The 27,667-nt window shown below is 43.3% G+C and overlaps 4 protein-coding genes across 5 annotated transcripts in view; 2 read left to right on the top strand and 2 right to left on the bottom strand.

Moving 5' to 3' along the window:
• The window catches only part of LOC111970771 (ceramide synthase 5), a 45,606-nt gene extending 43,206 nt beyond the window's left edge, over nucleotides 1–2,400 (top strand). Inside the window, 1 exon segment of the mRNA XM_070445809.1 lies at nucleotides 2,209–2,400. Coding sequence (XP_070301910.1) covers nucleotides 2,209–2,400 — 192 coding nt within the window.
• A 783-nt stretch (nucleotides 2,401–3,183) lies between these two features.
• Nucleotides 3,184–3,720, bottom strand: LOC111970540 (cytochrome c oxidase assembly protein COX14 homolog). The gene has a single exon (XM_023997359.3). It carries the CDS (start codon nucleotides 3,718–3,720, stop codon nucleotides 3,541–3,543), a length of 180 nt encoding a protein of 59 aa, XP_023853127.1. The 3' UTR covers nucleotides 3,184–3,540.
• Nucleotides 3,721–4,233: 513 nt separating this feature from the next.
• On the top strand, nucleotides 4,234–5,786 carry bcdin3d (BCDIN3 domain containing). 2 transcript variants are annotated; one of them, XR_011480646.1, is made up of 3 exons: nucleotides 4,234–4,473; nucleotides 4,680–5,371; nucleotides 5,488–5,786. XR_011480646.1 is itself a non-coding variant. In XM_023997358.2 (2 exons), the coding sequence occupies exons 1-2, from the start codon at nucleotides 4,234–4,236 to the stop codon at nucleotides 5,271–5,273; spliced, it is 834 nt and encodes a 277-aa protein (XP_023853126.1). In that variant the 3' UTR covers nucleotides 5,274–5,786. The 2 variants fall into 2 exon arrangements, 1 of the variants encoding a protein (XP_023853126.1); XM_023997358.2 differs by having other exon boundaries at nucleotides 4,680–5,786.
• Nucleotides 5,787–6,077: 291 nt separating this feature from the next.
• Nucleotides 6,078–18,975, bottom strand: LOC111970538 (keratin, type II cytoskeletal 8). Its single transcript, XM_023997357.3, has 9 exons — nucleotides 18,456–18,975; nucleotides 15,435–15,643; nucleotides 12,076–12,136; nucleotides 11,440–11,535; nucleotides 11,052–11,216; nucleotides 10,404–10,529; nucleotides 9,779–9,999; nucleotides 8,662–8,708; nucleotides 6,078–6,450 (listed from the first exon to the last, which is right to left on the bottom strand). The coding sequence occupies exons 1-9, from the start codon at nucleotides 18,645–18,647 to the stop codon at nucleotides 6,341–6,343; spliced, it is 1,227 nt and encodes a 408-aa protein (XP_023853125.1). The 5' UTR covers nucleotides 18,648–18,975; the 3' UTR covers nucleotides 6,078–6,340.
• Nucleotides 18,976–27,667: the final 8,692 nt, after the last annotated feature.

Raw genomic sequence — 27,667 nt, 5'->3', positions numbered from 1 at the left:
CACTGTCTATATCTAACCGTGTACCAGTCCTACATCCCACTCACGCTACGTCATCCACATCTAAACCTGTACAGTCCTACATCCCACACTTCTATATCTATTGACCAGTCCTACATCCCACTCACCTGTCTATTATCTAGACCTGTAACCAGTCCTTAACATATCCCCTCACTGTCTAGCATCTAAACCTGTACCAGTCTACATCCCACTAACTTCTAATACGCCTGTACCAGTCTACATCCCACTCACCTGTCTATATCTAACCTTGTCAGTCCAATCCACTCACTGGTCTATATCTGCAACCTGTACCAGTCCTACATCCACTCACCTGTCTACTCTAAACCTGTTACCAGTCTACATTCCACTCCCTGTCTCTAAATATCTATTACGTGTACAGTCCTAACATCCCCACTGACAACTGTCCAGGTCGCAATCACTATACCTCTACCTCTAACCTGTACAGTCCTACAGTACCCACTCCACACTGTCTACATCTAAGCACTGTACCAGTCGCTAATCCCACTCCTGCAAGTCAGTCCTAGTCACTACAGTAATCTAACCTGTACCAGTCCACCTACAGCCCACTCACCTGTCATACATATCAGTAAACCTGTACCCGTCTTACATCCCACTCACTCTGTCCTACCAACGTCTAGCCTCTCCACTCACTGTCACATCCACCTTCATCTAGATCCACTCACCTGTCTACACCTCTAACCTGTACCGAGTCCTCACATCCACCACACTGTAGCTCTAACCTGTACCAGTCGCTACATCCTCACGTCTCCTGTCTACATCTAACCTGTACCAGTCCTACATCACTGTCATCTAACTACCAGTCCTACTCTCACTGTACATCGCTAACCTGTACGAGTCCTCATAACAGCGCCACTCACGTGTCTACATCTAACCTGTACAGTCTAGCCATCCCACTCACTGTTAATCAACCTGTTACCAGTCCTACATCCACACCAGTCAACCTTGTCCTAGCATCTTACCTGTACCAGTCTAGACATCCCACTCAAACATTGTCTGAGACATCGTACCTGTTACCAGTTCTACAAATTCAACCTTACCGTCCGACCACTGTCTACATCTAACCGGTTACCAGTCCTAGCAGATTCCGACTCACCCTGTCCCGTACATAATGCTAACCTGCTGTGAGTGGGATGTAGGACTGGTACAGGTTAGATGTAGACAGGTGAGTGGGATGTAGGACTGGTACAGGTTAGATGTAGACAGGTGAGTGGGATGTAGGACTGGTACAGGTTAGATGTAGACAGGTGAGTGGGATGTTGGACTGGTACAGGTTAGATGTAGACAGGTGAGTGGGATGTAGGACTGGTACAGGTTAGATGTGGGATGTAGGACTGGTACAGGTTAGATATAGACAGGTGAGTGTGAGTTCAGAGCCTGTATGGGGTCAGGGCCTGTATGAGGACAGCGTCTCAGATTAGAAGTGCTGATCTAGGATCAGGTCCTTCCTGTTCATATAATCATATTCATTATGATCTAAAAGACACAGCTGATGCTATATCAGCAATGTTACTGTATTCACTGTTGTGAATACAGACCCAGACTTGAGAACCTCAGGAGTGGAAATTTCATCATGTCAGACCTTAGCTCAGGCTATAGTGGGTAAATAATAACACCTGTTGCATGTTGGAGGCTATGGAAGAACAGTTTTACATCTGTTCATACCTTTTCTTTCTCTCGTTCTCTCTGCAGATGGCTTTTTTATTTTCTCTCTGGGGTGAGAGGGATCCTCCTATCTTTCCACCTGTCTTTCTCGTCTTCCTCCTCCACTGCTCTTTTCCTTGCTTGCCCTGTCTATCTGATGACTATATATATATATATATATATATATATATATATATATATATATATATATATATATATTCTCTGCAGTAAGTATTCTATTTATGCCTTCCCCCCAAACAATGTGGTTGTCATCTTTAGGAATATTAGGTATTTCTCACAGTTGCTCCTAAACTCCAGAATGTGCAGTTTGAGTTAGAATTAATGAAGACAGTCAGTGACATTTTGACCTGCAATGGGTTACATATGAAGAGATCATGTTATTAATTTATGTGTAATTTACCTATGAAAATAAGGTGCATTATTCATTCAGACCTGGCAACCGTGTTTCCAGGATGTCAAGCACGTCATTCACTTTGAATTGTAACCTTGTATTTCTCTGTCTGTCAGGTGTCTAAGGATGACCGCAGTGACGTGGAGAGCAGCTCGGAGGAGGAGGCTGACACCAACAGAACCAACGACAGGGGGGTTAAAATGGCTTTCTCTTCTAAGGCAGAGAACGGCACCAACGGAACCAATGGCACCAACGGCCACGTCATCACCACTAAAAGCTGGCCACAGATACGCACCAGCAGCAGGTGATAGAGAGAGGAGTCTGCCGTCTGATTCACACTATAGGGCCGAACCAGGTCAAATATGTCTGGCCTGGTTACACTGCGCATCCACTATTTGTCGGTACTGTGTTGGAAAGGACAATATCAGAGCCAGTACTGTTGGGGTTGGCCCTATAGTGAGAATTGGGCATATCTGTGAGACATTTCCACTACTAGTTCATCCTATCCTAGATTACACCTTGAAGTGCTTTTCCAGCCTCATCCAGTTCCCTGGACGGTTTAACTCCGTTTCTTCATTCATCTGACTCTTAATTAATTTTTCTTCTTCAGAACTAACAATGATCGGTGACTATGACAGCATACGATGGATGAATAGACACACTACTGTGACCCATAGAATCAAAACTGATGAAATGAAGGGGGGAAAAAGTGCATTCCCTGATGTCAAGTGAATGGGTCTGTAGATATTTGCAGTACCTTATGAACATAGAACGTTTGCTTGTATTCCATTTGTTTAATGTGATGCTGCGGTTTGCTGGAGATTATCTCTTCTCTCAGTTTTATTGGTCAGGTGGACTTAAATTACTACTGTATATTTTAAGTAATTGTTCAGTTACTTTGTTTCTGGTCAGTTCTGTTGACTGTTTCTATATTATTAATACGAGACCAACGTTTATTGAATGTTTAACGTTTTTAAAATGTCTTTGTTAAGAAATGCATAAGATTTTAAATGTGAAGAAGCCAACAGAATCCTCTTCAGTGGAGGTCATCCATAGATGTGTGTATTAGGGCTAATAATGTGAGTGTTCACTACAGAGACAAAAATAGATGTTTATTTGTGTAAGATGTTTTTATTCATATTAACGGTTGTTACATAACTTTGAAGATCCCGCCACACAAACTATGATTCAGTGTGTCCTGAGCGAGTTATGATAAGAGACTGATTTGACATTTAGTTAAAGCTGGAAGGAGGCAACCCATTTTTCAGTCAACTCCAGTCCTCTCCCCCTTCTCCTTTTAGCAGATAAATGATGAAGTTGACAGTAAATGAAGAGTAGATTCTCCTTTACTCGTCTGGGCACACAAAACTTCCACACCCAAATAGTTGTCCCATGGGAGGAACAGAAATGTCCATGATTTTGTGGACAAACTATTCAGTTCCAGTCCTCTATGGCTTGAGGACGTCCACGTCTTGGTTTTCTGCCGCTACCTGCAGCTCTTTTTGCTTGTTCATGAAGCGGTATCCCCGCATGGTGCACAGGTATCCCCCGTAGAGTGTCAACAGCATCATCGAGGCAGAAAACCCCCGGTATCCGAAGTCGGCGATTCGCTTTGCGGTGGTCAACATGGTGATGGTGTTCCTGGCGGAACCAAATACATGTGGGTCTCTGAGGAGGTTATATCCAGCAACGACAAGTTGTAGTACAACTAAGGGTAGCTACATAACGTACATCTCCTTGTTTACTCGTGTTTAACAATGTGGTTATCACAGATAACAAAATGCCAACATTTCAACAAAAAAGTATAACATCAGAAGTTAACGTTAGTTAATTAAAGACAGGGTATCTGATGGAATTTAGCTAGCTATCAAGGTTAGCAAGCTTTTATCAACCCATTAAATAAAAATTGTGATTTTTCCAGTTTCAAATTATTGCTATGTAAATTGCATTGTCTCTTACCTTGTAAAATAGAATGATAGTCAGATTATTGATACCCTTCTCAATGTCAACACACCTAGCTAGTTAACTTGTTCCGTAACTGAAAGCAACGGAGTCTTGTGAGGGTCAAAAGTCGTTCGGTTCTTGAGTAATCCGTAGTGGGAGGAACGGTATAGAAGTTCTGTAGATGTTTCCTAGGTCGGATGTATTTTGATGCTGCACACGTGAGAACAGCGATGGCAACATGTGGAGCAGAGAGTGAAGTTCTGGATGAAAAAGATGATCCCGGTGCAGCACCTTACGGCAATTTTATAAACTATTACACATTCAACCCACCAGAGAACCGTCTAAGCCTCATTCCGACCACACTTATTCAGGATTTGGGATATGGCAAAGACAGCAGTGAAACCATATTGATGCTGGATGTTGGCTGCAATTCAGGGGTAAGCTAAAGCTAGCTAAGATAGCCAGCTAACGTTAGACACAGAAATATTTAATCATGTTAACCATCCTTTACAAACTGATCCACCACCCACACATTAAGACAACAATCACTGAGTTTCATCATCGGTGATTGAATAGTTTGAGTCAGTTGTCTTGTCACTAATGAACTATTTTCTCTTATCTATCCATGTGTAATATATAACAGGACCTGACAGTGGCATTGTACAGACACCTCCAACCGAGAGTGTTGTCTGAAGACTCTACAACACCACCCGACACTGGTCTCCAACTCCTCGGCTTCGACCTAGACGAAACCCTGATCCTCCGGGCCCAACAGACCAACCCTTTCCCCCAGAGCATCTCTTTCATTCCCTTAGACATCACTGAGGATGCTGCTAGCCAGACCCAGCTACAGGACTACCTGAGACAACACGGCGGCTTCCGCTTCCACCTCTCCCTGTGCCTGGCTGTTACCATGTGGGTCCACCTGAACCACGGAGACGCTGCCCTGCTGGGGCTCCTCTCCCGGCTGGCCTCCGTCAGCCAACATCTCCTCCTGGAGGCCCAGCCCTGGAAGTGCTACCGCTCGGCTGCCCGGAGGCTGAGGAAGCTAGGGCGGTCTGACTTTGACCACTTCAAGGAGTTAAAGATCAGAGGAGATGTGGCAGAACAAGCCAGGGAACACTTAGAGAAACACTGTGGGATGGCACTGATGCAGTGTTTCGGTAGTACCAGCTGGGATCGCAGACTGCTCCTCTTTAGGAGAAGAGAGACGGTAGACCAACATTTATCCCAGTAGATAAAATGACTGGACTTGTAGTATATGTTATGATAATTGTCTTAAAGGAGTAATCTGAAAACATTTGAAAATGTCTTCTTTGACAATGAAGTGGCAAGGTCCTAAGGAAATACGTATGTGCAGTGAAGGAACTCCAGATTTGGAGTCTTTAAGTGCAGTGAAGGACTCCAGATTCGGAGTCTTTAAGTGCAGTGTAGGAACTCCAGATTCGGAGTCTTTAAGTGCAGTGAAGGACTCCAGATTCTGAGTCTTTAAGTGCAGTGAAGGACCAGTATGTTGATTGAACACTAGGAGGCAATAATACTCTGTTACTACTTGTAATACCACCATACCTAGTGTTTGCTTTCAGCTATGCATTTAACTGATCTTACCCAATTTTTTTCTTAATAGTGTATATGTTTTGGCAAACAATTATGAATGAACCATTGTGTGTGTATGTATGAGAAATTAATTTAATATTTTATTTTTGGGAATGTTTAAAAATAAGAATGAATAAAGCCCATGAATTTACTAGTCCAAAGCATCATATCTCTTCAAATAACATGACCCCCTTCCTTCAGGGATCTCTAACCAGTAGTCAAAAAGGTTCATATTAAATGAATGGAAAAGAAGCAGGTGGTGTCCCATGTTTTTTGACCTCATGACAACCATTCTCTCACTGCCTGAGGATGAGGCTTTTTGTGTTTACATTATAGGCCTTGAGTACTCTCTTGTTCTTTATTTAAAAACTTCTACGGCATCCCATGTGTTACAGCAAGTAGCATGAGCTGTGTTAAAAAATAAAATACATTTTACATTAACATGAAATGACCAGTTGAAACTGCAAGTTTGTCTTTGTGTTTTCATTACAGAAAGAACAATCAAAAGTTTGTATCCATCTAGCTACAAACATCTAGCTACAAACAACTAGCTACAAAATCAAAACTATTAGATCGTGAATCATAATCTTATGGTATACTCTCCATGCACATAAACAAAAGAAGCAATACATGTGAAAGAGATGTGATATAAACTCTTCTATACTGGTAATGGTTCTTCATCCACAGCCAGAAGGATCTGAGGGCTCTTCAGTGAAAGCTGAATCTGGAGCTGCCTTTTTGTTCAATCGTTTTAATCAGCAGTTTGGGTGTTGAGGAGCTGAAGCTGCTGTGGTATTTGTTACTGCTACTCTTAGAACCTGAACAGAACACACCAGTCTAATGGTTAAAGCATAGAATTAGGAATTAGAATGCTAGGATGGACAGGAACCTTCTTATGATGGTATAAAGATAAGGGAGTTGGTCAACCATAGTTTGCTACTACTTTATTTTGATTAGCCAGTCAGTCAGTTTTGGAGCAATGATTCAATACATTTTTTCAATTTAACTGCCAATATGATAACATTCCATTCCAACAATGCAGTCAATCCACGACACACTGGCTGAAATCAGTTGATGATAGTACTTACACAAGTTGTCAATGCAACAGGTACTTTTATATTTTTTATTTAACCTTTATTTAACTAGGCAAGTCAGTTAAGAACAAATTCTTCTTCTTTACATAAGTATTCACGACCTTTACTAAGTACTTTGTTGAAGCACCTTTGGCAGCAATTACAGCCTCTAGTCTTCTTGGGTATCACGCTACAGCTTGGCAGACCTGTATTTGGGGAGTTTCTCCCATTGTTCTCTGCAGATCCTCTCAAGCTCTGTCAGGTTGGATGGGGATCGTCGCTGCACAGCTATTTTCCGGTCTCCAGGGATGTTCGACCGGGCTCTGGCTGTGCCACTCAAGGACATATAGAGGCTTGTCCCGAAACCAGTCCTGCGTTGTCTTGGCTGTGTGCTTAGGGCCATTGTTCTGTTGTAAGGTGAACCTTTGCCCCAGTCTGAGGTCCTGAGCGCTCTGGAGCAGGTTTTCGTCAAGGTTCTCTCTGTACTTTGCTCCGTTCATCTTTCCATCGATCCTGACCAGTCTCCTAGTCCCTGCTGCTGAAAAACATCCCCACAGCATGATGCTGCCACCACCATGTTTCACCGTAGGGATGGTGCCAGGTTTCCTCCAGACATGACTCTTGGCATTCAGGCCAAAGAGTTCAATCTTGGTTTCATCAGATCAGAGAATCTTGTTTCTCATGGTCTGAGAGTCCTTTAGGTGCCTTTTGGCAAACTCCAAACGGGCTGTCATGTGCTTTTTACTGAGGAGTGGCTTCCGTCTGACCTGATTGGTGGAGTGCTGCAGAGAGCCTGACTAACCGGTGTCTGTATGTAGCCTCGCTACTTCTATAGCCTCGCTACTGTATATAGCCTGTCTTTTTACGGTTTTATTTCTTTACCTACCTATTGTTCACCTAATACCTTTTTTGCACTATTGGTTAGAGCCTGTAAGTAAGCATTTCACTGTAAGGTCTACACGTGTTGTATTCAGCGCACGTGACAAATAAACTTTGATTTGATTTGATGGTTGTCCTTCTGGAAGGTTCTCCCATCTCCACAGAGGAACTCTGGAGCTCTGTCAGAGTGACCATCATTTTGTTGGTCACATCCCTGACCAAGGCCCTTCTCCCCTGATTTCTCAGTTTGGCCAGGCGGCCAGCTCTAGGAAGAGTCTTGGTGGTTCCAACCTTCTTCCATTTAAGAATGATGGAGGCCACTGTGTTCTTGGGGTCCTTCAATGCTGCAGAAATGTTTTGGTACCCTTCCCCAGATCTGTGTCTCGACACAATCCTGTATCGGAGCTCTATGGACAATTCCTTCGACCTCATGGTTTGGTTTTTACTCTGACATGCACTGTCAACTTTGGGACCTTATATAGACAGCTGTGTGCCTTTCAAAACCATGTCCAGTCAATTGAATTTACCACAGATTGTCTCCAATCAAGTTGTAGAAACATCTCAAGGATGAGCAATACAAACAGGATGCACCTGAGCTCAATTTCGAGTCTCATAGCAAAGGATCTGAATACTTATGTAAAGAAGGTATTTCTGTTTTATATTTTAATAAATTTACAAAAAAATCAAAAAACTTGTTTTCACTTTGTCATTATGGGGTATTGTGTGTAGATTGATGAGGGAAAACAATATTTAATACATTTTAGAATAAGGCTGTAACGTAACAAAACGTGGAAAAACTCAAGAGGTCTGAATACTTTCCAAATGCACTGTATATGACAATATTTTAGGTTGACAATAATTCTATTACACAATTGCTGATATAAAATCTATATTGGCTGCCATTTTCAATCCATTCTGGAACTTAGTAATTTAATATGCTCTCTATGGGTTGGAGCCTTAACATAAATGCTCTTGTGTTAAAAAAAATAAAAAATTGTGTGATTCTATTCAGTGGATGATAACGTTAAATAGAGTACGCTTTCTGATGTATTTTTCAGTAGTACATAGGCTACTTACTGTAGCTGGACACCGACTGGAAATTGACAATAGATTGATGTCCAATCCTATAAGAAAAATAGATAGAGCCGCTTCAGTTTCTGAAATACTTTTAAAACATTGTCCAGTCCTTGTTTAGAACCTCAACCCATAGAAAATGGTCATGCTGTATCATGTCCCAGGTTTACCTGTCCTCTCCCTCCATATCTGTCCTCCTCTCCCTCCATATCTGTCCTCCTCTCCCTCCATATCTGTCCTTCTCTCCCTCCATACCTGTCCTCCTCTCCCTCCATACCTGTCCTCCTCTCCCTCCATACCTGTCCTCCTCTCCCTCTATACCTGTTCCTCCTCCTCCAACCGCTCTCCCTCCATACCTGTCCTCCTCTCCTCCTACCTGTCCTCCTCCCCCCATACTATACCTGCCTCCTCTCCCTCTATAATCCTGTCCCTCTCGGTTCCCTCCATTTACCTGTTCCTCCTCTTCCCTCCATACTATACCTGTCTCCTCTTGCCCTCCATATCTGTCCTCCTCTCCCTCCATACCTGTCCTCTCTCCCTATACTGTCTCCTCTCCCTCTCATACCTGTCCTCCTTTCCCTCCATAACCTGTCCTCTCCCTCCATACCTGTCCCTCCTCTCCTCTATACCTGTCCTTCTCTCCCTCCATATCTGTCCTCCTCTCCCTCATATCTGTCCTCCTCTCCCTCCATATCTGTCCTCCTCTCCTCCATACCTGTCCTCCTCTCCCTCTATACCTGTCCTCACTCTCCCTCCATACCTGTCCCCTCTCCCTCCATACCTGTCCTCCTCTCTCCTCTATACCCTGTCCTTCTCTCCTCCATATCTGTCCTCCTCTCCCCTCATATCTGTTCCTCCTCTCCCTCCATGAATCTGTCCTCTCTCCCTCCATATCTGTCGTCCTCTCCCTCCATACTGTCCTCCTCTCCTCCATACTATACCTGCCCTCCTCTCCCTCCAATCTGTCCTCCTCCTCCCTCCATACTGTCCTCCTCTCCCTCATACCTGTCCTCCTCTCCTCCATACCTGTCCTCCTCTCCCTCCATACCTGTCCTCCTCTCCCTCCCATACTAATACCTGTCCTCCTCTCCCTCTATACCTGCCCCCCCCCCCTCCATACCTGCTCTCCTCTCCCTCCAGTAGTTTTCTGTAGGTGGCTATCTCTATGTCCAGGGCCAGCTTGACGTTCATCAGGTCCTGGTACTCTCTGAGCTGCTTGACCATGTCTTGCTTGGCCCTCTGCAGAGCATCCTCCAGATCTCTGATCTTGGACTTGGCCTCCTTCACAGCCAGCTCCCCACGGCCTTCAGCATCAGCTATCTGGTTCTCCAGGTTGGCACGCTACGGGAGAGATAGGTATAGTTAGGGTTAGGTTAGAGACTTGGCCTCCTTCACAGCCAGCTCCCCGCGNTAGGTATAGTTAGGGTTAGGTTAGAGACTTGGCCTCCTTCACAGCCAGCTCCCCGCGGCCCTTCACCTCGGCTATCTGGTTCTCCAGGTTGGCACTCTACGGGACATCAACAGCAGGGTTAAGGTTGCATCGATTTCATGGCATTTGCTTGCGTCACACCAAGTGGCACTTACAGCCTTAGCGGCGCACTCCATGGCACGGCTGCTGAATCTTATGTCCGATAAAGTAGATCCCATCTGACAGGGTGTGTATTGCGTACATGGTTTTGTTTTATATTACTGTGCCTCAAAGCAAAGCAGTTAAACCATATAGCATTATATAATAAGTGAACTACCTGTTGTTTGACAGCCTCTATCTCACTCTGCACACGGACGATCAAGCGGTTGATTTCGGCTGTCTCTCCCTTGGTGCTCCTCAGCTCGTCTCCATACTGCGTGGCCTGGATGGCCATCTGGTCCAACTGAGATTAAAACACAACATGCATTACTTAAAGGCCCCGAATCAGTTGGACTGCTGGTCTAGGATCAGGTTGAAATAATGTTATTCACTATGATCTAAAAGGCTAAAACTGATCCTAGATCAGCACTCCAACTCTGAGAGGCACAGAGTTCTCTTGGACCTTTTTCACACTATCTGCCAAAACACACTTTTTGGTCTGATATTTTCCTTTAACATTGTCCTTCCAGCCTGGTTCCAGCTGCTATGGTAGATGTGTAACCAGGCCAGAGCAGTACGGCTCGGCTCAGTATGTGTGAAATGGGTATTGATTTCCATGTAGTAAAACAAAATCCCTCTCAACCACTTCAATCCAACAAAATCCCTCTTAAAACCACTTAAATTCAACAAAATCCCTCTCAACCACTTAAATCCAACAAAATCCCTCTTAAACCACTTCAATCCAACAAAATCCCTCTTAACCACTTCAATCCAACAAAATCCCTCTTAACCACTTCAATCCTAGAATAGCCAACTTGTTGTTCACCTTGGACTTGTACCACATCTCAGCCTCCTCTCGGCTCTTAACAGCGATGTCCTCGTACTGAGCCTTGACGTCAGCCACTATCTGGTCCATGTTGAGGTCACGACTGTTGTCTATCTGTACCACCACAGAGGTGTCCCTGATACTGGCCTGCAGCTCACGCAGCTCCTGGATGTACGGAGAGGTGAACAAACAAACAAACAAACAAACATTCTAACACTGCAAAGGATCTTACAGTAACGTGAGTTCCCGGGAATTGTTTTGACGGTGATCATTACAGTATTTGAACTCACAACCTTGGCATTGATAGCCACTCACTCTCACCGACTGCCTGAGCCATACAGGACATACATTTGTGGATTGCAGTTTCTTAGTACAGTAATGATCATACCTCTTCATAGATGAACCTGAGGAAGTTGATCTCATTAGTCAGAGCTCCCACCTTGTCTCCCAGGTCTGCCTCCACCATGTGTGCTGAGTCCACATCCTGATAGGACAACATACTGTAGTTACCCTCTCTAGTCCCTTCGACTACTACTGTTTTGTAAAACCTAATTCTTTGAAAGAACAACAGTAAGCCACCAAGTACCTTGTCCAAACATACCAGGCGCAATTTATTGAAGACTGATTGTTTCATTGCAAGGCAACTAGTTAGGTTGAAATTGGTTTTGACATGCTGGTTTGATATTTTCTCTGTCTCCCCCAGGTCCATTTCTTTCATTTTTTTTTTCAGTGGTGAAATGATACCTTACAAGCTTTTGGTTTTTTAATCTCGCAGAAGATGGGGCAGGTTTGCTCATACTAGCTATTGTTGTCTCTGTCTCTCTGGGCCTTCTCATTTGCAGTGTTTGTCTAACTTAACCTCACTCTCATGGTGCAGCACTGTATCACTGAATACAACATCAAGTTGATGTCATAGTATGGTATTGTGTCCATAAAGTAGTCTTAAAGCATCAATGTTATACTTCTGAGACTGCACCATTTAAAACACAATTCAGGTATCACTGGGGAAATATGATGTTCTCACCTTTTTCAGATTCACAAATTCGTTCTCCATATTTTGTCTCTTGTTGATCTCGTCTTCGTATCTAGGTAAAAACAGAATGACAAGAGACTGGCTTTGATCGTCTTCGGGTCACACTTTGTTATTGGTCAGTGTTAAAATGACACCAGATAATATATTAGTCATAATCTGGGCCAGGAGTTTCTCCTTGAACCTGCAGACTAAACCCCTCTCGCTGGCAGCTCTTCCCCCTAGTCATTGTCAGAAAAAAAGAGAACAAAAGAGAACTCAACCAACATTCCTGGCAATAACTAGGTGTCCCTACTTGTGTTTGAAGTCATCCACCAGACATTGCATGTTCCTCAGCTCTCCATCCAGACAGATACAGATAGATAGATAGATAGATAGATAGATAGATAGATAGATAGATAGATAGATAGATAGATAGATAGATAGATAGATAGATAGATAGATAGATAGGATAGACAGACAGACAGACGACAGACAGACAGACAGACAAATCAAAGTTTATTTGTCACGTGCGCTGAATACAACAGGTGTAGACCTTACAGTGAAATGCTTACTTACAGGCTCTAACCAATAGTGCAAAAAAGGTATTTGGTGAACAATAGGGAGGTAAAGAAATAAAACAACAGTAAAAAGACAGGCTATATACATAGCGAGGCTATAGAAGTAGCGAGGCTACATACAGACACCGGTTAGTCAGGCTGATTGAGGTAGTATGTACATGTAGATATGGTTAAAGTGACTGTGCATATATGATGAACAGAGAGTAGCAGTAGCGTAAAAGAGGGGGTGGCGGGTGGTGGTGGGACACAATGCAGATAGCCCGGTTAGCCAATGTGCGGGAGCACTGGTTGGTCGGCCCAATTGAGGTAGTATGTACATGAATGTATAGTTAAAATGGCTATGCATATATGATAAACAGAGAGTAGCAGCAGCGAAAAAGAGGGGTTGGGGGGGGGGGGGTTGGGAGGCACACCAATGCAAATAGTCCAGGTCGCCATTTGATTACCTGTTCAGGAGTCTTATGGCTTGGGGGTAAAAACTGTTGAGAAGCCTTTTTGTCCTAGACTTGGCACTCCGGTACCGCTTGCCATGCGGTAGTAGAGAGAACAGTCTGGGCTGGCTGGGGTGGCTGGGGTCTTTGACAATTTTTAGGGCCTTCCTCTGACACCGCCTGGTGTAGAGGTCCTGGATGGCAGGCAGCTTAGCCCCAGTGATGTACTGGGCCGTACACACTACCCTCTGTAGTGCCTTGCGGTCAGAGGCCGGTGATGCAACCAGTCAGGATGCACTCGATGTTGCAGCTGTAGAACCTTTTGAGGATCTCAGGACCCATGCCAAATCTTTTTAGTTTCCTGAAGGGGAATAGGCATTGTTGTGCCCTCTTCACGACTGTCTTGGTGTGTTTGGACCATTCTAGTTTGTTGTTGATGTGAACACCAAGGATCTTGAAGCTCTCAACCTGCTCCACTACAGCCCCGTCGATGAGAATGGAGGTGTGCTCGGTCCTCCTTTTCCTGTTGTCCACAATCATCTCCTTAGTCTTGATCACAATGAGGGAGAGGTTGTTGTCCTTGTACCACCTGGCCAGGTCTCTGACCTCCTCCCTATAGGCTGTCTCGTCGTTGTCGGTGATCAGGCCTACCACTGTTTTGTCGTCTGCAAACTTAATGATGGCGTTGGAGTCGTGCCTGGCCGTGCAGTCGTGGGTGAACAGGGAGTACAGGAGGGGACTGAGCACGCAGCCCTGAGGGGCCCCCAGTGTTGATGATCAGAGTGGCAGATGTGTTGCTACCTACCCTCACCACCTGGGGGCGGCCCGTCAGGAAGTCCAGGATCCAGTTGCAGAGGGAGGGGTTTAGTCCCAGGATCCTTAGCTTAGTGATGAGCTTTGAGGGTACTATGGTGTTGAACGCTGAGCTGTAGTCAATGAATAGCATTCTCACAAAAGTGTTCCTTTTGTCCAGGTGGGAAAGGGCAGTGTGGAGTGCAATAGAGATTGCATCATCTGTGGATCTGTTTGGGCGGTATGCAAATTGAAGTGGGTCTAGGGTTTCTGGGCTAATGGTGTTGATGTGAGCCATTACCAGCCTTTCAAAGCACTTCATGGCTACGGACGTGAGTGCTACGGGTCTGTAGTCATTTAGGCAGGTTGCCTTTGTGTTCTTGGGTACAGGGACAATGGTGGTCTGCTTGAAACATGTTGGTATTACAGACTTAATCAGGGACATGTTGAAAATGTCAGTGAAGACACCTGCCAGTTGGTCAGCACATGCCCGGAGCATCCGTCTGGCCCCGCAGCCTTGTGTATGTTGACCTGTTTAAAGGTCTTACTCACGTCGGCTATGGAGAGCGTGATCACACAGTCGTCCGGAACAGCTGATGCTCTCATGCATGTCTCAGTGTTGCTTGCCTTAAAGCGAGCATAGAAGTAATTTATCTCGTCTGGTAGGCTCGTGTCACTGGGCAGCTCGCGGCTGTGCTTCCCTTTGTAGTCTGTAATAGTTTGCAAGCCCTGCCACAAATGAGCGTCGGAGCTGGTGTAGTATGATTCAATCTTTGCCCTGTATTGATGCTTTGCCTGTTTGATGGTTTGTCGCAGGGCATAGCAGGATTTCTTGTAAGCTTCCGGGTTAGAGTCCCGCACCTTGAAAGCGGTAGCTCTACCCTTTGGCTCAGTGTGAATGTTGCCTGTAATCCATGGCTTCTGGTTGGGGTATGTACGTACAGTCACTGTGGGGACGACGTCCACCGATGCACTTATTGATAAAGCCAGTGACTGATGTGGTATACTCCTCAATGCCATAGGAAGAATCCCGGAACATCTTCCAGTCTGTGATACTAAACTACAGGACTGTTTTGCTATCTGCCTCATCTGACCACTTTTTTATAGACAGAGTCACTGGTGCTTCCTGCTTTAATTTTTGCTTGTAAGCAGGAATCAGGAGGATAGAGTTGTGATCGGATTTACCAAATGGAGGGCGAGGGAGAGCTTTGTACGCGTCTCTGTGTGTGGAGTACAGGTGATCTACAATTGTTTTCCCTCTGGTTGCACATTTAACATGTTGATAGAAATTTGGTAGAACTGATTTAGTTTCCCTGCGTTAAAGTCTCCGGCCACTAGGAGCACCGCTTCTGGGTGAGTGGTTTCCTGTTTGCTTATTTCTTTATACAGCTGACTGAGTGCAGTCTTAGTGCCAGCATCTGTCTGTGGTGGTAAATAAACAGCCACGAAAAGTATAGCTGAAAACTCTCTATGCAAGTAGTGTGGCCTGCAATTTATCACAATATACTCTACTTCAGGTGAGCAAAACAGACAGACAGACAGACAGACAGACAGACAGACAGACTCCTACTTGTGTTTGAAGTCCTCCACCAGACCTTGCATGTTCCTCAGCTCTCCGTCCAGCTTGGTCTTGTCGTTGTTGACCAGGTCCATCTGGCGGCGGAGGTTGGCCATGTAGGCCTGGAACAGCGGCTCGATGTTGGAGCGGCCCGTCTGCTTACCGTGCAGCAGGTCAAACTTAGTCTCTAACATCTTGTTCTGCTGCTCCAGGAAACGCACCTACAGGGAGAAAAGAGACTCAGATCATTGAGGATATAGCACATAGTAATGTTTGGTCTTTAGTGGCCCTGAAGAGAGGCATTTCTCTTTGATTCAAAGACACCACATGTTGGTCACCTTGGAATTTCTCTTTGACTTTGTCATGACCTTCATGAAGTTTATATAAAATCAGATGTTCTATGTAAATGATCGGTAGATAACAGTAGATACTCCATAGATAACAGTAGATACTCCATAGATAACAGTAGATACTCCATAGATAACAGTTGATACTCCATAGATAACAGTTGATACTATATAGATAACAGTATATACTATATAGATAACAGTTGATACTATATAGATAACAGTTGATACTCCATAAATAACAGTAGATACTATATAGATAACAGTGGATACTCTATAGATAACAGTATATAGGTAGGTAGATTGGGTGGGCTATTTACAGATGGACTATGTACAGCTGCAGCGATCGGTTAGCTGCTCAGATAGCTCATGTTAAAAGTTAGTGAGGGAAAAATGTCTCCAGCTTCAGCGATTTTTGCAATTCGTTCCAGGTATTGGCAGCAGAGAACTGGAAGGAAAGGCGGCCAAAGGAGGTGTTGACTTTGGGGATGACCAGTGAGATATAGCAGCTGGAGCACGTTCTACGGGTGGGTGCTGCTATGGTGACCAGTGAGCTGAGATAAGGCGGAGCATTACCTAGCATAGACTTATAGATGACCTGGAGCCAGTGGGTCTGGCGACGAATATGTAGCGAGGGCCAGCCGACTAGAGCATACAGGTCGCAGTGGTGGGTGGTATAAGAGGCTTTGGTAACAAAACGGATGGCACTGTGATAGACTGCATACAGTTTGCTGAGTAGAGTGTTGGAAGCTATTTTGTAAATGACATCGCCGAAGTCGAGGATCGGTAGGATAGTCAGGATTACAAGGGTATGTTCGACGACGTGAGTGAAGGAGGCTTTGTTGCGAAATAGGAAGCCGATTCTAGATTTAATTTTGGATTGGAGATGTTTAATATGAGTCTGGAAGGAGAGTTTACAGTCTAGCCAGACACCTAGGTATTTGTAGTTGTCCACATATTCTAAGTCAGAACCGTCCAGAGTAGTGATGCTAGTCGGGCGGGCGGGTGCTGGCAGCGAACGGTTGAAAAGCATGCATTTGGTTTTACTAGCGTTTAAGAGCAGTTGGAGGCCATGGAAGGAGAGTTGTACGGCATTGAAGCTTGTTTGGAGGTTAGTAAACACAGTGTCCAAAGAAGGGCCAGATGTATACAGAATGGTGTTGTCTGCGTAGAGGTGGATCAGGGAATCGCCCGCAGCAAGAGCGACATCGTTGATATATACAGAGAAAAGAGTCGGCCCGAGAATTGAACCCTGTGGCACCCCCATAGAGACTGCCAGAGATCCGGACAACAGGCCCTCCGATTTGACACACTGAACTCTGTCTGAGAAGTAGTTGGTCAACCAGGCGAGGCAGTCATTTGAGAAACCAAGGCTGTTGAGTCTGCCGATAAGAATACGGTGATTGACAGAGATACTAAATAATAGATAACAGTAGATACTAAATAGGTAACAGTACTGAGATTATTGTGGTTATAATGACTAGTCAGTCAGTCCTACTGAGATCCTCAAGGTTCTATTTCACACCCAAGGCAGCTGTATTTTATTCCCATTGTTTGTCTGCGATCAACACAAAAGCTTCCTCCCTAAACACTAGGGAATTTTCCACTCTTGAAAGACCATACCACGTCTGACCTGTTTTTATTAGGTTACCAGCGAGCTGAATGAGCTGAGAGAAATGGGACTTGGATAGTGCTTTAAATATATTTTACTTGTTATTAGACATCTTTAAATGGGCTTTGCATCCCAAATTCCCTGCACCATTAGGGCATGGTTTGTCTCAAAATGTCTGGTGTTGAGGTTAACTCCTGAGACAAATAAGAGTTTGTTATTGCAGGAAGCTTAGAGCTGTGCACTAGGCTGGTGATCCGTAGCGTAGAACAGACACAAAGCCTCTATTGTAACTCTGCTACTCATTCCGTGAGAAACGTCAGATATGATGTAAGCTAAGTGGCGTATCAGTGACCACAGCTGTGAAAGAGCAGGTGACTTTGTTTTCATGGGTTAGCGCGAGTGAAACTGATATACAAAGTCAACAGAAATACAGAACGACAAACAACAACAAAAAAATCCTTTGCTTTCATCATCTTTGCTCCTGAGGACCTCTTTGGGGTATAACCACTGTGATTATTCTTTGACCCTGCTGGTCATCTATGAACATTTGAACATCTTGCAGAACAATCTGGCCTTAATGGCCATGTACTCTTATAATCTCCACCCGGCACAGCCAGAAGAGGACTGGTCACCCCTCAGAGTCTGGTTCCTCTGTAGGTTTCTTCCTAGGTTCTGGCCTTTCTAGGGAGTTTTTCCTAGCCACCGTGCTTCTACATCTACATTGCTTGCTGTTTGGGATTTTAGGCTGGGTTTCTGTACAGCACTTTGTGACATCAGCTGATGTAAAAAACTGCTTTATAAATACATTTGAATTTGATTTGTCATAGATTCAGTTACTTCAAGGTTGTACTGAAAAAAAATAAGGAGATGGCAATCACTGTTTGTTCTCCCTTTTTCCAATCAATGGCTAAACCAAGTTATCTTTCAGTCCTTTAGTAGCTGATTCAGACAGAGGAACACCATCAGAGACATAAGATTCCTTGGAAAACAGTGGCAATTATTGCTACTGGGTGGACTATACTGATTAAATAAAAATAAGAGACCTTCATAATCATAAGCGACAACCACACAGACCTTGTCGATGAAGGAGGCGAAGCGGTTGTTGAGGTCCTTGATTTGGTCCTTCTCATGGATGCGGGCGACCTGCAGGTCGGGGTCGATCTCCAGATTGAGGGGGGCCAGCAGGCTCATGTTGACTGAGACAGAGTGGAGAGGGCTGCTGTGCTGGTCACTGGAGCTGGAGATATGCTTGGACCTCAGGCTCATGGTGGAAGGGGAGACGGAGAGGGGAGAGGTGGAGGGAGAGTTGGAGACAGTGATTTGGAGAGGAAGAGATGGAGAGGAGTGCGGGTCAGATAGGGAGAGATGGAGAGGAGGGAGAATCAGAGAGGAAAAGATGGAGAGGAGGGAGAATCAGAGTGATGCTCATGGACAAGCCAGGACAGGATAGCAGCAGGGCTGTCTGACCTCAGTGAGATGTCTCAGATATTCAGCCCTCCTTTTAAACTCCCCTCCCTCAGGGTGGAGGTGGTTCTCTAGTTCTCTCATTCTCTGGCCACAAAACCAGTTAGACGCCTTATTCACTCACACCTTTCCTTTCTCCTCTCCCTGGCCCCACACTGTCTCTCTCACTGTCTCTCTTCTCTCTTCTCACTGTCTCTCTCACTGCCTCTCTCTCTCCCATTCCTTCCCTTCCTCTCTCTCTCTCTCTCTCTCTCTCTCTCTCTCTCTCTCACTCACTGCTCTCTCACTGCCTCTCTCTCTTCCTCTCTCTCTCTTCTCTCTCTCTCTCCTCTCTCTCTCTCTCTTCTCTCTCCTTCTCTCTCTCTCTCTCTCTCTCTCTCTCTCTCTCTCTCTCTCTCTCTCTCTCTCTCTCTCTCTCTCTCTCTCTCTCTCTCTCTCTCTCTCTCTCTCTCTCTCTCTTCTCTCTCTCTCTCTCTCCTCTCTCTCTTCTCTCTCTCTCTCTCTCTCTCTCTCTCTCTCTCTCTCTCTCTCTCTCTCTCTCTCTCTCTCCTCTCTCTCTCTCTCTCTCTCACCCAAGCTATGCAGCAGAATAAAGGTAGTCTGCCACCACACCCAGATAGTCTTTCTGAGCTGAGCGTGTCCCCAATCCATCCTTTGGGGACACACCCATTCTTTAGTGACTCCTGGGAGAGAGATACAGTGTCATCTCTCTCTAGCCTGCTGTACAGTGTCTGCTGTGGCTATCTGAGCAAAACTGTGAACCAACAGAAGTGCAGTTAGGAAACACTCTAGTCTAGTGGATCAACCGTTTCAAGCCCTGTAGCTGCAATAGTTTCCACCACCTGCTGTGAACCAGTTGGTATATTTGGTGACTTATTTATTTATTTTAAAAATATCATTTTGCAATGCAGGTCTTTTGTTAAATTAAGAATTTGAAACACTTGAGAGCATTTGAAACAGAAACAGATTTGCAGATCATGTTTTGGTAGGTCTTTCTCCCAGTCTTTTCTTCTTCTGTGTGTTTGGGTTTATACTGGGAGACAGTCTTCAGCTCCACCTCTACTAGGGTAGTGGTCACTGATACTCAGAGCCTGCATCATTTGAGGGAGTAAAGGATTGATATAGTAAGGAATTACCTACGAACACCGTTTTCTGGACACAGATTAAGCCTAGTCCTCGACTAAAAATCCAACTCAATGGAGATTCTCAATTGAAAAGGATTTTAGTCCCTGAAAGATTCCAACAAAATAGCTAAAAGTGAACTATGATGTACCCTGGCTTCAGATAGGTGAAAGGCCTGTAGTAGTTGAAGGTGTTGGCTGAATTGGGGACCATCGCCTAAAAACATGTCATCCGCAGACATCACAATCCTGATAGGATACAATAATTCATTAGTTTCATAGGGTTATGTTGGATAACCTTTTTGAAAAAGGACTATGTTGTATTTGATTTATATGAGAACAATCTGGACATATGGGATAGAACAGAATAATACGTTAAATATATCATATGGGATAGAACAGAATAATACGTTAAATATATCATATGGGATAGAACAGAATAATACTTTAAATATATAATATGGGATAGAACAGAATAATACGTTAAATATATCATATGGATAGAACAGAATAATACGTTAAATATATCATATGGATAGAACAGAATAATACGTTAATATATCATATGGATTAGAACAGAATAATAGAGATATTTCAGGACTTTCTTATTGGCCACTTTGCTTGGGCCCCATCTTCTGATGTTAAAACTTCTTGTCACTATAGGGGGTGCTGTTTAACTTGGACATTATCGTTCCCAAATTAAACTGCCTCGTACTCAATTCTTGCTCGTACAATATTGCATATTATTATTACTATTGGATAGAAACAATCTCTAGTTTCTAAAACCGTTTGAATTATTTTCTCTGAGTGAAACAGAATCGTTTGGCAGCGAAATTCCTGACAGGTACTGCAAAATCTGAAAATGTTGACCCTGTTCTAGGATCAGTTTAAAAAACTCTGTATGTATCCTATGGGTCGACATGAACTGCACGCGCCTTCCCCTGGATGTCAGTAACCAATGAGAATTGGAATGGAGTTTCTAGGCAGATCTCAGACCTTATAAAAGCCCATGGACATGGGGGTGCACTCTTTTCATTGTTCGTCATTGCGCAAAGCAGGATCTCAGCATGGCGTTCGAAAAGCTCAAGTTATCGCCTTAGATATATCCGTCTGTGATTTAATTCGATATAGGTGTTAGAAAACATCATAACGAAGTTATTTTAAACCGAGTTATATCAGTTTATGCGATATATTGCGATTTTTCGGATTTTCCTTAGTATTGCGTTTTGAAGATTTGGGCATGTCTGCGCCACATAGCATAATGTTAGCTGCTATTTCCAAAGTTGAAGAGGACGTTTTTACAACCGAGCAAGATTCTTTTGGACCAAGGACATCTTGCCCAAGATTCTGATGGAAGCTCGTCCAAAAAGTAAGAGCTATTTATGTGGAAAAATGTAAAAGGATTTGTCCGCCATTAATTTCGGCACTGGTCTGGCTTGTAACGCACACTGTATGTCTAGTAACGTTAATTTTAAAAATCTAACACAGCGGTTGCATTAAACTAATGCATCTTTCATTTGCTGTCCAACCTGTATTTTTAGTCAAGTTTACGATTATTTATCGATTAGATTAGGTGCCTCTCCAAGATGGCGCCGGCCAGAATGCCTGAAATGTTGCTACTGATCACATGTATAACCACGATTTGTGCTGCTAAATATGCACATTTTCAAACAAAACCTATATGCATTGTGTAATATGATGTTACAGGACTGTCTCTGATGAAGTTTTATCAAGGTTAGTCAAATTATATATCTTTTGCTGGATTGTTACGACGCTAACCTTTGCTGCTGGTAAATGCGGTTGTGTTTCTGGCTATTGTGGTAAGCTAATATAATGCTATATTGTGTGTTCGCTGTAAAACACTTAAAAAATCTGACATATTGGCTGGATCACAAGATGTTGGGCTTTCATTTCTTGTACGCTGTGTTATTTTCAGAAATGTTTTATGATGAGTAATTAGTATTTGACGTTGGTCTCTGTAATTATTCTGCCTGCATCGACGCTATTTCAGATTGCAGCTTGCAATGTAGAACTGTGATTTATACCTGAAATATGCACATTTTTCTAACAAATCATATGCTTACAATAAATATGTTATCAGACTGTCATCTGATGAAGTTTTTTCTTGTTAGTGACTATTTATATCTTTATTTGGTCGAATTAGTGATGGCTACCTATGCAGGGAAAAAATGGTGGAGAAAAAAAAGTTGTGTCTTTTGCTATGGTGGTTAGCTAATAGAAATACATATTGTGTCTTCCCTGTAAAACATTTAAAAAAATCGGAAAAATGATGGCTGGATTCACAAGATCTGTATCTTTCATTTGGTGTCTTGGACTTGTGATTTCATGAACATTTTATTATATGATATCCCTGTACTTTATGCTAGGCTATGCTTAGTCAGCTTTTTGATGGGGGGATGCCCGGATCGGGTTTGTGACTCGTTAGAGGTTAAATGATACCACCTTCCTTATTGCTTCAGGTAATATAACAGTTATATAAAACATCTTAGTAGTAGGCATAGAGTCTAGTGTTTATACAGTCTGTATCCACAATGCTTGTATTTGGATTGTAACATGTTTGTCAAGATGACTTGTTAACCTGATATTTCACACTAATTTTTACTTCAGCAAACATTGATTTAGTGCAGTGTATGCTTCCATTCTTTACCATACAACAAGAGGCTAGACTTCCTGACATTTTATGGTAGAAATAATCTAGTAGAAATAATTAGCTATTTTAGTCCCCACAACTTGTTCATTGGAGTTGGGTTCAGTCCTGGTCATTCAATTCACCAGTAAACAACAACCGCTGTTTCTCAAATGAAGAACATCAACATGAAATGTCGTTGTTCCACTTGGAACCGACAGGTTGCTCGACTTATTCATGGTTTCATCGTAAAGATGGTGGAATTATGATGGAATTTAAGTCAAGGTCAGAATAAGGTGTATCTGTAGACACACCTCCTCCACACCTTCATTAATACGGTGTATCTGTAGACACACCTCCTCCACACTTCATTAATACGGTGTATCTGTAGAGACCACCTCCTCCACACCCTCATTAATTCGGTGTATCTGTAGACACACCTCCTCCACACCTTCATTAATACGGTGTAACTGTAGACACACCTCCTCCACACCTTCATTAATGTGGTGTATCTGTAGACACACCTCCTCCACACCTTCATTAATACGGTGTTCTATAGACACCTCCTCCACACCTTCATTAATACGGTCTATATATAGATACCTCCACCACCCTTCATTAATGTGGTGTTATCTATAGACACCTCCACACACACTTCATTAATGTGGTGTATCTATAGACACACCTCCTCCACACCTTCATTAATACGGTGTATCCGTAGACACCTCCACCACACCTTCATTAGTATGGTCTATATATAGACACTCCACCACACCTTCATTAGTACGGTCTATTATAGACAACTCCACCACACCTTCATTAATACGGTGTATCTATAGACACCTCCTCCACACCTTCATTAGTACAGTCTATATATAGACACCTCCACCACACCTTCATTTACGGTGTCTAATATATAGACACTCCTCCACACCTTCATTAGTACGGTCTATATATAGACACCTCCACCACACCTTCATTATGTGGTGTATCCGTAGACACACCTCCCCACACCACCTTATTAATACGGTCTATATATAGACACCTCCACCACACCTTCATTAGTACGGTCTATATATAGACACCTCTCACACCACACCTCCATTCTTAGTACGGTCTATATATAGACACCTCCACCACACCTTCATTAGTGTGTTGTATCTATAGACACCTCCTCCACACCTTCATTAGTACGGTCTATATATAGACACCCCACACACCTTCATTAATGTGGTGTATCCGTAGACACCTCCACCACACCTTCATTAATACGGTCTATATATAGACACCTCCACCACCACCTTCATTAGTACGGTCTATATATAGACACCTCCACCACACCTTCATTAGTACGGTCTAATATATAGACACCTCCCACACCTTCATTAATGTGGTGTATCTATAGACACCTCCTCCACACCTTCATTAGTACGGGTGTATCTGTAGACACACCTCCACCCACACCTTCATTAATAAGGTGTATCTTGTAGACACAACCTCCACCACACCTTTATTAATGTGGTGTATCTATAGACACACCTCCCACCACACCTTCATTAATGTGGTGTATCTATAGACACCTCTCCACCCTTCATTAATACGGTCTATATATAGACACCTCCACCACACCTTCATTAATGTGGTGTATCTATAGACACCTCCTCCACACCTTCATTAATAAGGTGTATCTGTAGACACACCTCCACCACACCTTCATTAATACGGTGTATCCGTAGACACACCTCCTCCACACCTTCATAATACGGTCTATATATGACACCTCCTCCACACCTTCATTAATACGGTCTATATATAGACACCTCCACCACACCTTCATTAATACGGGTCTATATATAGACACCTCCTCCACACCTTCATTAGAGCTATATATAGACACTCCTCCACACTTCATTAGTACAGTCTATATATAGACACCTCCTCCACACCTTCATTAATACGAGTTATCTGTAGACAACACCTCCTCCACACTTCATTAATACGGTGTATCTGTAGACACACCTCCCCCACACCTTCATTAATACGGTGTATCTGTAGACACACCTCCCCCACCACCTTCATTAATACGGTGTATCTGTAGACACACCTCCTCCACACCTTCATTAATACGGTGTATCTGTAGACACACCCTCCTCCACACCTTCATTAATACGGTGTATCTGTAGACACACCTCCTCCACACTTCATTAATACGGTGTATCTGTAGACACACCTCCTCCACACCTTCATTAATACGGTGTATCTGTAGACACACCTCCTCCACACCTTCCATTAATACGGTGTATCTGTAGACACCACCCTCCACCACATCTTCATTAATACAGTGTATCTGTAGACACATCTCCACCACACCCTCATTAATTCGGTTGTATCTGTAGACACACCTCCACCACACCCTCATTAATGTGGTTATCTGTAGACACACCTCCACCACACCTTCATTAATACGGTGTATCTGTAGACACACCTCCTCCACACCTTCATTAATACGGTGTATCTGTAGACACACCTCCACCACACCTTCATTAATAAGGTGTATCTGTAGACACACCTCCTCCACACCTTCATTAATTGGTGTATCTATAGAACACACCTCCACCACACTTATTTATTAGATCTCCACACAAAACGACTAACGGTTGAACAACTGCTATTCTCATAATTAAGTTGAAGGTCAGAATAACCGTAGAGAGAAAAAATGCATAAAAAGGGAATACTATCCATTACGGTCCAATGCCGCTGTTTTTATTTATTTATTTATCTTAATATCAAATTTCTGGTTAACTATTAAGTACCTCACTGTGATTGTTTTAAATGAAAATGGTCAAAAAGAAACAAGAATATCTGTTTGGAGGGGTCTGAGCGGGAGGGGGAAACTGAAAACTAGCTGTTAATTGGCAAAGAGGTTTGGAGTCTTATTGTTCTATTTTAATATTTACCGCATGGTGATGTCACCATGGAAGGCCAACACTCCATCCCACCGAAACAGGCTGAAATTCCAGTCTTTTCAAACAGCTCTTACACTAAAAATGTAATTACCATAATTTCACAATTTCACAGTATTATTCCAACGCATAGTGTGGAAATACAGCATATATATAACACAGGAAATCTGTTTTTGAGTGGACTAGGCTTTAAAGACTGGGGCAGTCCCACTACTTCCATATATATTTTGTTCGTGTTTATTGGACAGGATAGAAGAGAGAGAGAGAGTGCTGAAATAGTAGTGGGCTGGATTCAAACCCCATGCTCCAGCAGGCCACTGGTATATGTGTTGGCAGAGGCTTAGGACCGTTAGACCCAACCTAGGCTACAGGGCCCCTATTTATTTGGCCCCTCTGATCACCAGGGCAAGTTCCAACACGCAGTGACTGGAATGGCATTCCATGAAAATAAACACAAATACACGTGTTGACATACAGTGTTAGGAGCAGTGAACTACATCTAGTTCAACCAGTAATTTAACTACATTTTACAGTAGCTTGGTGGTACTTGAACCTAAATAAAAAATGTTGGTAGTGTTTTCAAGTAGTTAATGACTTTTCATGCCATGTAGCGTGTAGATAACTACTGAACTACACACTACTGTTTTACCATGTAGCGGTGTAGCTAACTACTGGAACTACACACTGCTGTTTTACCATGTAGCGGTGTAGCTAATACTACTGGAACTACACACTGCTGTTTACCATGTAGCGGTGTAGCTAACTACTGGAACTACACACTGCTGTTTTACATGTAGCGGTGTAGCTAACTACTGGAACTACACACTGCTGTTTTACCATGTAGCGGTGTAGCTAACCACTGGAACAACACACTACTGTTTTACCATGTTAGCGTTGTAGCTAACTACTGGAACTACACACTGCTGTTTTACCATTAGCGGTGTAGCTAACTACTGGAACTACACACTACTGTTTTACCATGTGCGGTGTAGCTAACTACTGGAACTACACACTACTGTTTTACCATGTAGCTAACTACTGGAATACACACTACTGTTTTACCATGTAGCGGTGTAGCTAACTACTGGAACTACACACTACTGTTTACCATGTAGCTAACTACTGGAACTACACACTACTGTTTTACCATGTAGCGGTTGTAGCTAACTACTGGAAACTACAACACTACTGTTTTACCATGTAGCTAACTACTGGAACTACACACTACTGTTTTACCATGTAGTGGTGTAGCTAAACTACTGGACTACACACTACTGTTTTACCATGTAGCGGTGTAGCTAACTACTGGAACTACACCTACTATTGTTTTTTACAAAAATTAAATATGGATGATGTAAGTCAAGAATATCATTTATTTTTCAGCGATCAGACCTGCCTAATTCTCACTTGAAACAGGCTACTAGGCTAAATTGCTAAATGTGCTTATTTAATAAAACCCTCTTAGGCCTCACTCCCTCCTATCTGAGATTACCTGCGAAGCCCTCATCCTCCGCATACATCAAATTGATCAGAAATACAGTGTAGACATTGTTAATGTTTGTAAATGACTATCGTAGCTGGAAATGGCAGATTTGTTTATGGAATATCTACATAGGCGAAGCAGGGCCCATTATCAGCAACCATCTCTCTCCTGTGTTCCAATGGCACGTTGTGTTAGCTAATCCAAGTTTATCATTTAAAAGGCTAATTGATCATTAGAAAAACCTTTTGCAATTATGTTAGCACAGCTGAAAACAGCTGTTCTGATTAAAGAAGCAATACAACTGGCCTTCTTTAGACTAGTTAAGTACCTGGAGCATCAGCATTTGTGGGTTCGATTACAGGCTCAAAATGGCAGAAACAAATAACTTATTCTGAAACTCGTCAGTCTATTCTTTGTTCTGGAAAAGGCTATTCCATGCAAGAAATTGCCAAGAAACTGAAGATCTTGTACAACGCTGTGTACTACTCCTTCACAGAACAGCGCAAACTGTCCTAACGAATATAAAGACGAGTGTAGGCCCCGGTGCACAACTGAGCAAGAGGACAAGTACAGTAGAGTGTCTAGTTTGAGAAACAACGCTCACAAGT

The sequence above is a fragment of the Salvelinus sp. IW2-2015 genome, linkage group LG11 (genome assembly GCF_002910315.2).
Source record: "Salvelinus sp. IW2-2015 linkage group LG11, ASM291031v2, whole genome shotgun sequence".
Taxonomy (NCBI): Eukaryota; Metazoa; Chordata; class Actinopteri; order Salmoniformes; family Salmonidae; genus Salvelinus; species Salvelinus sp. IW2-2015.
Note: the sequence above shows the minus strand (reverse complement) of the source record. Positions and strands in the feature narration are given on the sequence as shown.

Bases quoted from the DNA above. Each gene is read 5' to 3' on its own strand.
- LOC111970540 (XM_023997359.3), bottom strand. From the start codon at position 3,720: ATGTTGACCACCGCAAAGCGAATCGCCGACTTCGGATACCGGGGGTTT.
- bcdin3d (XM_023997358.2), top strand. From the start codon at position 4,234: ATGTATTTTGATGCTGCACACGTGAGAACAGCGATGGCAACATGTGGA. The intron at 4,474-4,679 runs GTAAGCTAAAGC...AATATATAACAG, and splicing joins ATGTTGGCTGCAATTCAGGG to GACCTGACAGTGGCATTGTA.
- LOC111970538 (XM_023997357.3), bottom strand. From the start codon at position 18,647: ATGAGCCTGAGGTCCAAGCATATCTCCAGCTCCAGTGACCAGCACAGC. The intron at 12,137-15,434 runs GTAGGAGTCTGT...GTTTTTACCTAG, and splicing joins GTGGAGGACTTCAAACACAA to ATACGAAGACGAGATCAACA. The intron at 11,536-12,075 runs GTGAGAACATCA...TTGTCCTATCAG, and splicing joins AATTTGTGAATCTGAAAAAG to GATGTGGACTCAGCACACAT.